A 10,408-nucleotide genomic window follows, 5' to 3' on the forward strand; every position below is an offset into this window, starting at 1 on the left:
TTAAAATAAAATGTTATTAGTATAGAAAATAAGTGGCTGTGATTGTATAACTCTATCTATAAAAGTTGAAGTTAACTTAAAGTTTAGTGGAGTAAAAGTATAAAGTAGTATGAAGAGAAATATGTTGTGCTTACATGCAGTAATTAAGTAAACAAGCCCCAGTGGTGTTAACTTGAAATGTCTTCAGTTTTAGAAAAACATTAAGCACAATGTAAAATCTTATTCTGTATTTTATTATCAAAATAACCCAAGTTGTTCTATCTTGGATGAGAATCTAACTGGGAATTTAATGCTCTCAATGTTTATTGTCCCGCTGGGATCAGTATACACATAAAGGCTGATTTAGGAATCTAGATGACAGTTGTTGCTTAAAAGCTGCTCAGTTCACCTTCTTTAACCATGAGTAGAGTCGATGTGAGGACACTAGCTCCCTTTTACAGCGCTAACAAAAATCTGAAGCTCCGCTGCAGCCCAGCTGTGCTGTTTGAAGGAAACAAAACAGAAGAAGAAGAATCCACTTCCGCTAAGCAGCCACACAGCGCAGGTGTATGTGTAGCCTTAGCATAGCACAGTTAGCTGTGCTCCTCTTCATCGCTTTTAATAATGAACCAGAACAAGACACCGTTCTTTGCATAGGGGTAACAGATTGGTGATCATATAGATTATTTGCATCCACTTCCAGTTTGAATTTAAGTTACTGGTACGAAACGCGAAATAAAAACAGTGGCGCTGTTAAGCTTCCGAGCACTAGCTAACGTTAAGGTTAGAGTAAGCTAGCACCAGCTAGCAGCCACACCAATATGGACGGAGCTGAAAACATACCCCGCGATGGAGACGAGTCATCTGGAAACAACGTCGATTCATCTGCTGAGCACACAGATCACGGTAAATATCCAGTAGCTGTCACTTAAATATTAGCGCTAACACTGCTTTCTTCAGGCGTTGTGACCTCCTATAACAACTTCAGAGGAGGAACAGAAAAATATAGCGTGTGTAGATTACATTTCCCAACAATTAAGCATAAACACATATTGAGTTGCTAAGATGCTACATATCTGCGCTATTTCCTCTTTATGCTTGATCTATTAATTCATTGAACAAACGCAGCGACTGTCCTGAAATAATTTTATCCTCACCAATATGGATATGGGCAGTTCAGTCAGGCCAATTTAAGGCATCACAGGGATGAAATGTTGTAATTTTATGAGCCACAGACCATTTAGGAAAATTCAATTGTAAACATTTGAAACAGCTGCAGGGAGTGTATGTATGATGTCCTGAATCTGGTCTGTGGCAGATTCACTTTCCATGTTTTTCAAGGTATTTTGCTGTCATTTTCTGTTTTGCTTCATTAACTTCTTAAAAAATTGTTCCTGATCCAGACTGGAACATTCAGGACTTTCACTTTTGTGTGAATTTCTCCTTTAACATACGATTTTGAATTGTAATAGCTTGGTTTCAAGTAAATGTCCAGTGATAGTGTTTGATTATTAAATAGCTTTAATAAGGTAGAAGTAAGCTGGTAATGGTACATAACATGAGTGTGTTCTTTGTAAGAGCATGATGAGCTTTTGTAACTACTTGCAACATCACTTTAAAGACTTTAAATTTGACTGGTCATAGTTGCTACAAATGGAGTTTGTTTAACTTTTTAGTAATTAAAAAGGTCAACCCACTGAAGTCATGGAACAGGGAGGTTTTCACTGTTTTATCTGCACATAATGCCTAATGTGTCAAGACTAAAGCTTTAACATCTATAGAAGTCACAACAGTAAGAACCAGTAGGAACAGCTGTAATAGGCATAAATGTGACTGTTAAAGCCAGATTTTGTTTCACAACACTGTGAAGCACCAGAGTCTCTCGCAATATGATGCTTTGGTAACATTTCCTTATTCGAAAAATCCAAGACTGTATGAATCAGTTTGATTAAATAACTGGATAATTTAATGTCACAAAGGCTATTTGGCTTAAGATCTTTAGTCTCTTTGTAATAAGGTCAAAACAAAGTTTTAGTATGACTGTTATATCATCTATTTTTATCATTTTATTTCAAAAGTCTTGTTTGTCTAAAGTGTAATCTATTATGCTTCTTTTAAAATAAACATGCTATGTACCTGTGTTTTTGTGTTGTTTTTTTTTTTCCTTCTTTTTCTTTCTCTCAAAACAGGAGTGGCTTTGACCTCCTATTTTCCCCTCTTTATTTCTAGGGGTTGGGATTTTCTGCGGTCAGGATTGTGGAGAAGCCTTCAGAGAGAAAGCAGTCTACACGGGGCAACACCATCAGCAACCGCAAGAAAGCGTGTATTTAAATAATCAGTTGGATGGTTTACATAATGCAGAAATGGACAGCAAAACAACACCTTTTTGCACTTTGTGTAAACTCTCGTTTGTTGAACTGAGTGAATTCCACTTGCACATGGAGAAGAACCATGGTGAAACCTCGCAAAAGGAGTCTGGTATTCAGATGAATGCTCAGATAACAAAGCAGCACACCTATGAATGTCCAGAGTGTGGAAAATGTTATGGTGTGATTGGACATTTTCTCAACCATCAGCGCTCACACAGACAAGCCTCCAAGTCAGTTTTTCATGACCTTGAACATTTGAAAAAAAAGTCATTTCAGTGTGAGTCTTGTGGGCGGAATTACTCTCGTGCTTCTGCTCTTGATGCACACCGTCGTTGTCATGAGGAAAAGTTAGTAAAACCACGAAACAGGAGTTCTGGAGATTTAGTTCATTCTGAGGAGCCAGTTGTTGATGTAAAGCCCAGTGTGAACCAGACAGATGAAACTCCTGAAAACCTTTTTAAGTGTTCGTGTGGCAAAGCTTTTTCTGCTCTGATGCGCTTAAGAACCCACCAACGATTTAGCCGCAATACCCAATGCTCTCCAGAAGAACTGAAAGAAAAACCAAAGAAAACCTGCAATGATTTTTACTGCAGTGAGTGTAAGAAGTCTTTCAGTGGCCATATCGCCCTTTTCAACCATCAGCGATGGCACTCTAATCACTCAGACGATTCTGCCAAAAGGTTCCCATGTGAGGAATGTGGAAAAGTATTTATGACACTAACATTCTACTACAGGCACCGGCGCACAGTGCACAGTGAAGAGACCCCAGCAAAGTCGTTTCTTCATCAGGTGTGTCAGCTACAGAAGAAGGCATTTGAATGTAAAGATTGTGGGCTAAAGTTCTCCAGAGCTTCAGCACTTCACTCCCATCAGCTTCATCATACAGATGTTTTCAAAGAAACAGAGAAAAAAGCCCAGATACGTACCTCTCTGCTACCTCAACAAAAAGTCTTGGACAGTGACAGAAAAGAGATTGAGCAGCTGGAGGAAAAAGTGGAATTGGAGAATGTGCTTCCTATCTGTATTACTGAAGAAGAGTCTCAAGCTAATGAGACACATGAAGATTTGGAAAGTTACGAACCTTGGGACTTTAATGTTCAGGTGATCAGTGCAAGTGAATCTGAGGATGAACCCATACAGGACCAGAATCCTGATCTTGAACTACTGTGTGAATCAGATCAAGAAGTACAAGACAACGCTGACACTGAAGTGTCCCCCAGTGGTCTTATTTCAAAACCGGAGATGGACTTGAAAATTGTACAAATTGACTTTGATGAGCAGTGTGCACCAATAGCAAGGGAAGCCGAGAATAACGCAGCAGAGGAAAGATTTGATTGTCCTGAGTGTTACCGTTGGTTTTCTAGTGCTTCATCACTGCGCGTTCACAGAATGTGGCATGGCGTTCATAAGAGAAGACAACAGACACAAGGTCAGTCAGTGGCAGTTTACACATGTGACACATGTGGCTATGAAGCCTGTAGCTATGCAGCACACTGCAGCCACATACAAAAACACAAGGATCAAAACACAAGTAGCAATATGTTAGACCCAGCAGAAGGGTTGGAGAAGAACAATTTGACATGCAGCGAGTGTGGTAAATCCTTCTCACGTTTATCTGCATTAGTCTCTCATCAGCTGCATCATCCCAAACAAAAGCAATTTCAGTGCCCAGGTTGCATGACGTCCTATTTGCATGCAGCTAGCTTGTTTAACCACATGAAAAACTGCCAAGCACAAAACAGTGAGAACATTTTGATTACTAAGAAAGAATACAATCCAAAGAAAACCCTTCTTGGCCCAAAGATCTATCATTGCGAACAGTGTGGGAAGGGTTTTTGGTCTTTAGGAGCTTATTCCCACCATAAGCAAAGTCAGACAGAGTGTGCAGACTTAAGGCTAAGAAAAGGCGTTGTAGGATCGTTGCACTCTTTTAATGGACGTCCACGCACCAGTGTTAAGGTTGCATGTCCAGTGTGCGGTAGAAAGTTTCGTCACAAAGGCATTATGGCATTGCACATGCGAAAACATGAAAATGGGAACCACAAATGTGACCTCTGCAACAGATCATTCCGTCTTTTTTCGAGCCTCCTCAGACACCAGGTGGTGCACAATGAGCAGTTACTCCCACCACCTAGTAAGTCTTTTCAGCATCAGGTGGAGCAGTTGAAAAAGAACACATACAGCTGTCCAGACTGTGGGAAGCTGTTCTCACGAGCCAAAGCGCTTCAGTTTCATATGAAAAGCCACGGGTATGAGACCGGGCACTCTTCGTCACCACGAGCCACTGTCGCAGATCCAGCCACTGTGGAAGATCTTCAGTGCGCAACATGCCTTGCTCATTTCAACAACAAAACCTCTTTGAGGGCTCATCGTAAACATTGCATCAAAAGAGACATTCAAGGGTTTGATTTCCACACAGAACCTTCAGGAAATGATGATAAACCGCTCAAGAATAGTATGGCTGTCAGTACACTGGAAAGCTCTGAGCACTTAACTCTGAGCACTCTAAACACTGAAGTAAAGACTGAAATGGACAGTGGAGAGCTAAAGCTGAAAAATCACTCAAACCCAGGTTCAACTGATTTGAAATATAAATGCAAAAAGTGTGACAGAAGCTTTTCAGTAGTCGGGGCTTTGAATTTCCATAAAAGAATTCATGCCGAGGGTTACAAATCTGTAGCAAAAACAAAGTTGGCCATGTCGGTAATGTTTAAGAAACCTAAACAGGAAGAGCCAGTTAAAGGGCTATTTCACTGCTCAGAATGTGGGAGGCGATTCATGACCAACTCAGCCCTTGGTTCCCACAAAAGATGGCACAAAGAAAAGAAATTTTCACGGCCCTTGCTAAAAGATGACGATTTGAAATCAGTGGGCCACAAAACAGAGGATGGACCTTTTCAGTGCAACAAGTGTGGCAAACAGTTTTTTAACCATTGTGTTCTCCAACGCCACCAGATGATTAATCCTCACTGTCAAAGCAAAAGTGAGCCAGAGCTTGATTCAAGTAGACGTGTAGAGAGCAACAGCACAGTAGAGTTTTCATGTCCAGAAAGTAGCAAGACGTTTGTGCAAAGTTCAATTCCAGGTGCCCACAATCAAAATGAGCATGGCAAAATTTTAGAGACTGCAGATCCTCAGGGAGACGAGCTTGTCTCAGTAGAGCGGGTGACAGAACAGGTTGATGTCAATCTCAGTGGAAGTGAGTCCATGCCATTGACACTGAAGCCGAAAGCTCATCAGTGTCCACTCTGCTCTATGACCTTTGCCAAAGCTAGAGGACTGCGTGCCCACAAGTGGCAGGCCCACTCAAAGAACATGAGAGGCAAAAATAAGGTGCTTCTTAGTACAAAAAAAGTGAACACTGCCTCAAACAGTGAAGTCAGAAAGACAGAAGATCCATCAGCTGTAGACAACACAGCAAGTATTTATAATGTTGAAAAGAACAGTAGCCCTGTCGGTAGAGGAAGGAAGAAATTCAAATTGGACCTCACACCTGTAAAATCTGTCTCTTGCCTTGACTGTGGAAAACTGTGCAGCTGTACAGGTGCTCTGCTTGACCATAAGAAAGTGTGTCTGGAGGTAAAGCAGGAGGTCCAAACTCCTGAAGCCACAGCCGATGTGTCGCCACCACTCAGCCGCTTGTCGGAGAACGCAGCCAAATGCCTCTTCAAGTGCGATAAATGTGGTAAAGCTTTCCAGACAGAGGAATATTTAGAAACCCATAAGACCAAGGCAAAGAGTCGGCCATATTGCTGTGCCCTGTGCTGTCACGGCTTTTGGACCGAGAATCATCTGCAGCAACATCTCACTTGGCATGATGAAGTCCGCTGTCGTCTCCCAAATGAGGTTCGCTATAGGCTCAGCGCTGCTATGACTTCAAAACCTCTAAAGCCCAACATCCCAACGTCTTTTCCTTCTTCTACGCAGAAGCGACTCAGCACAGACAGCCAGTCACAAAGTAACCATAAGTGCCAACATTGTGGCAAAGCCTTTCTTTCAGCAACCGCATTACAAAAACATGAAATTCAGCACTGTAACAATGACTCGTACCATTGCTCTGTTTGTCCCAGAACTTTCAATGAAATACAGGACCTTATTGATCATCACCAGGAATGTATTCGTGATTACAAAAGCCAGACTGATGCACCTGCTTCTGCTGCTGCTGCCGTATCTGGAGATGCAAATGGCCTTACTTGCCTTGAATGTGGAACTACTTTTTGTAAAGAAATTGATTTGCACCAGCATTATATTGAACATGCCCGTGGTGTGAATGCATTAGACTAAACAAACTGCAATGGACTGAAAAGAAGGCACTGTAGATTGTGGACTTTTCTTTTTTTATGTTGCCAAATTTGTTCAGCTAGAAAACGCTTTCTTAGACCTTTTGCGTAGGGTAAATATAGACTTCCATTTCCTGTTTGCTTCTATATTATTTGAGTTTTCTGTTCTCAGGCTTTTCTTTACACTGGACTAGTATATGTACAAATGTAAAAGAATGACAGATGACAGCTCTTAAGTGTATAGTTTCAAGCAGCCAGCTGTATTGTCCCCTGTAATGAATGTCAGCAGAACAATGTTAATCTCTTTGGAGCTCACTGGATTATGATAGTTCATATTTAGATATATCAAAAAGAGGAAAAAGCTTAGAAACATTTATGCACGTACATGTTTGTCCTCATGACGTTTTTTGATTCCCTGAATCCCTGAAGCTGCTCACACACCACTTGTTGAAACTGTTCTGCACAACAAAAACATACTGATATAGCTACTGTTGTTTCCGATACCCAGGGTTTGGCTGAATGTGAGATGCTGTTTGCATATTTCAGATAAGAGCGAAAAATAATATAAGACATACAATGTGCACTGTTTGTGGCAATTGATAAATTTTCGCTTGATGCCAACATTCCATAGCCGGCTGCTACCTTAAAACAAGTTTTACAATCACGCAGTTGTACCTGATGTACAATACAGTTTGCATTAATTGATTCATAAGCTCCCATGTTCTTTACTTTTCAGTGTTAGTGTTTCCATGTTGTAGAAAGGCTGTTAATTACTTTACTATTAAAGTAGTGTTCATGATCGTGTAGAATACTCCTTAGTTTACTGTGACACTTATGTAGTGGAACAGGTATTTGTATTGTGCTTCTCTCTATTAATTTATAAAAGTATTTTTTTTTTCCCCCAGATGATCATTATATCCTTTTGACTACTTGTTTAACTTGATGTTTCTGAAACAAAAAAGAAAACATTCTCTGATAAAATGTAAAATAAATGGATCAAATTTTGCGTGAAGTATTGGGTTATGTGATTAATGCAACCTCAGTTTAGTTTATGTTTATGGTTTCCTTCACTAATATTGATGATACTGGGGTATAAAAGAGGATTTATGCAATTTAGACTTTGGTTTGAAATTAACTAGAACTACTGATTAGAAAGCAACTAAGAAACACATAATTATTTTAACATGTTAATTTGAAATGTTTTAAATTAAATACAGCATACACCTCAAAAAACAAAACAAAGCAATGCTTTTTTTTTTTTATTGTATCTTATTTTTTGTATTTGTATTGTAAGATACTTCATTTTAATTATAGTTGAAATAATATATCAGATGATCAACAGTGAGTTCATGAACAACTATTTGATAATTGATTGAACCATCAATCTCCTGTTCCAGTGTCTTAGATGTAAAGATTAGCAGAGTCCAACCTAGAGAACAATATTAAGGCCCAAATAAGAGAGTAATTGAATCTGCTGTTCTGTGATACTGAAAGCATTGATTGATGGCAGATGTGTAAAGATGTCCTGATTATTTGTGAGTGAAGAGACCAACAAGTGGAGTGTTTAATATGTGTTTGTCTTTCCTACCAAACAACAAAATGACAGCTGAGAGAGTTATTGTTTGTCCAATATCATTGACAAAATGTTGCATGCTAGTTCAGCTTATTTGTGTATTTATAATGAAATTCAAAATATCATCGATAAACTGCCAACATTTGTTCTAAAACGTCCACATTTTTATTTGTTTTTGTCTTCTTTTGTAGTCAAACCGCGCAACATTGAATGTAAGGATTGTGGACTGACGTTTACACACTGGGAGGTGTTCAAGACTCATCTGCACCAACATGCACTGGAAGAAGGAGAAGAACAGATGAGAGACGATATGGACGAGTGTGACGTGAGCAGTTCATTGCAAACAAACCATTCAGGACTGATACAAGGTGATGGCATTATCAGTGCACCGGTCGGGAACAAATTCCGAAAGGTTTATTCTTGCTTGATCTGTGGGAAGGTCTACATATACCTGGTCTCATTCAGAAAACATCAGCAACTGCACGAAGCTGAGCTCCTGAGCTCAAAAGAAAAAAGCCAGAGTGTCCAGAGTTTAAATAAATATGAGTGTCCTGACTGTGGGATGACCTTCGTCAGGCGGACACGCCTACTTGGTCACCTGCAAGTTCACAGGGCGCACAAAGAATTTAAAACGAAGCCTCCCAGATGTGATCAGTGCAACAAAAATTTCACTTCTATAAAGGCGTGGATGATTCACATTGAAATCCACAAACAGAAACCATTTTGGTGTTTAAGTTGTGCTAAAGGCTTCAGAGATGAAGTGTCACTAGACAAACACCTTCAAGGGCATAGTCTGAAGCAGCATAACTGCGACGTTTGTTGCAAAACGTTCAGATCGTATGCCCGACTCATGTGTCACTACAACACCCATAGTCACGCAAAGCCCTACCACTGCCCGCTGTGTGGGAGGGGCTTTTCCCATCTTGGAAATCTGATCTTGCACAGAAAAAGGCATCTTTATGGGTGTAACAGGAAGTCTCTGGGGATTAAGAACATCAGAGCAAAAAAGCAAATTATTAAAAAGAGGCTTGTTCTGACTAGTGTCAAAGAGGAGCCAGAAATGGACACACAGATGGACGAGCTGCCAGAAAATGAAGAAAGTGTGGAGAAAAGTGAAAGTCAAAGTCCATGTCAAGATGCTGAGTTTGGGGATGACGCTAACTCTGAAGAGTCTGATTGCGGAGAGCCCATGCATGGCATCAAGCTTTCAAAACCCCACGATGAGTCGAAATCACAAAGCGTGCAGCCTCAAAAAGGGCTGGACGAGAGTGAACCACAGGAAGAAAATGTGCACAGAGAGCATAAGTATTGGGAATGGGAGTGTTTTGAATGTGATATGGGCTTCGACGATGTGGCAGAGTTGCATTTGCATTATATAAAACACGCCACCGGGGAGCTGCCTTTTCCACAGGATGATATTTAGTGACGAAGCCTCAAAAAAGTATTTACCTCCTGGTGCCTTCCCTGACGCTCTCATTGCAGCTGATGTTTTTTTGTTTTTTGTTTTTTTTTCACTAGTGGTTAAAGGTGAATGATTTGAGATCAGAAATAGTTACTTTCTAAAAATCACTATATGTATATTGCGCTGTAAAGTTAGAATTTTTCTCTCGTACTCCCAACACATTCTTATGCATATTTCCAACACATAAACTAAGATGAAAATGATCTGTTACGGAACATTATCATCAACTAAAACAGGAAAAGAGAGAAAATGTAAAACTGAATTAAAGCTACCTCATTAAACTAAATAAAACAGGTTACACAGAAACTGTTTTGTGATTGTCTTGTGTGAAGGTAAGAAGATATTTTGGACTGAAAATCTCTGTGATTGCTTTAAGCGGATGGTTCTGGTGCAACATATTTAAAAAGTCATTGCTCTTCACTTATAGCCTATGTGGTAGTCTGTCACAATCTGAAGTTTGACATTTTATTGAAGTCTGTCATGTAATGTTTGTAATGTCTTAGTTAATGCAATGAAAGTTATGACAATTTAAGAGACTACTGTGTCATAAATAATGAATTCTATCAATATGAGCATACATGGTTGATTGCCATGCCCATACACTGTATATATACATATATGCAGTCTATGTCTATAATAATATGACATAAATAAAATCTTTATTCAACATTTCAGTAACTTATTAAAGAAGCAAGTGGTATAAATAATTGATACTGTGCAGCCCATTGTGCTCGTGGTTGCTGAA

At 39.7% G+C, this 10,408-nt stretch overlaps 1 protein-coding gene across 2 annotated transcripts; it reads left to right on the plus strand.

Moving 5' to 3' along the window:
• Positions 1 to 536: 536 nt before the first annotated feature.
• si:ch211-261d7.6 (zinc finger protein 91) lies at positions 537 to 9,969 on the plus strand. Of its 2 annotated transcripts, XM_026371218.1 has the most exons (3): positions 537 to 885; positions 2,209 to 3,777; positions 8,393 to 9,969. In XM_026371218.1, exons 1-3 carry the CDS (start codon positions 801 to 803, stop codon positions 9,622 to 9,624), a joined length of 2,886 nt encoding a protein of 961 aa, XP_026227003.1. In that variant the 5' UTR covers positions 537 to 800; the 3' UTR covers positions 9,625 to 9,969. The 2 variants fall into 2 exon arrangements, with proteins under 2 accessions (XP_026227003.1, XP_026227002.1); XM_026371217.1 differs by lacking the exon at positions 8,393 to 9,969 and having other exon boundaries at positions 2,209 to 7,640.
• The last annotated feature ends 439 nt before the right edge of the window (positions 9,970 to 10,408 follow it).

Source organism: Anabas testudineus, chromosome 16, assembly GCF_900324465.2.
Source record: "Anabas testudineus chromosome 16, fAnaTes1.2, whole genome shotgun sequence".
Taxonomy (NCBI): Eukaryota; Metazoa; Chordata; class Actinopteri; order Anabantiformes; family Anabantidae; genus Anabas; species Anabas testudineus.

Excerpts from the sequence above, each read along its gene's own strand:
- si:ch211-261d7.6 (XM_026371217.1), top strand. The coding sequence starts at position 801 with ATGGACGGAGCTGAAAACATACCCCGCGATGGAGACGAGTCATCTGGA. Across the intron at positions 886-2,208 it reads TGCTGAGCACACAGATCACG|GGGTTGGGATTTTCTGCGGT; the intron begins GTAAATATCCAG and ends CTTTATTTCTAG.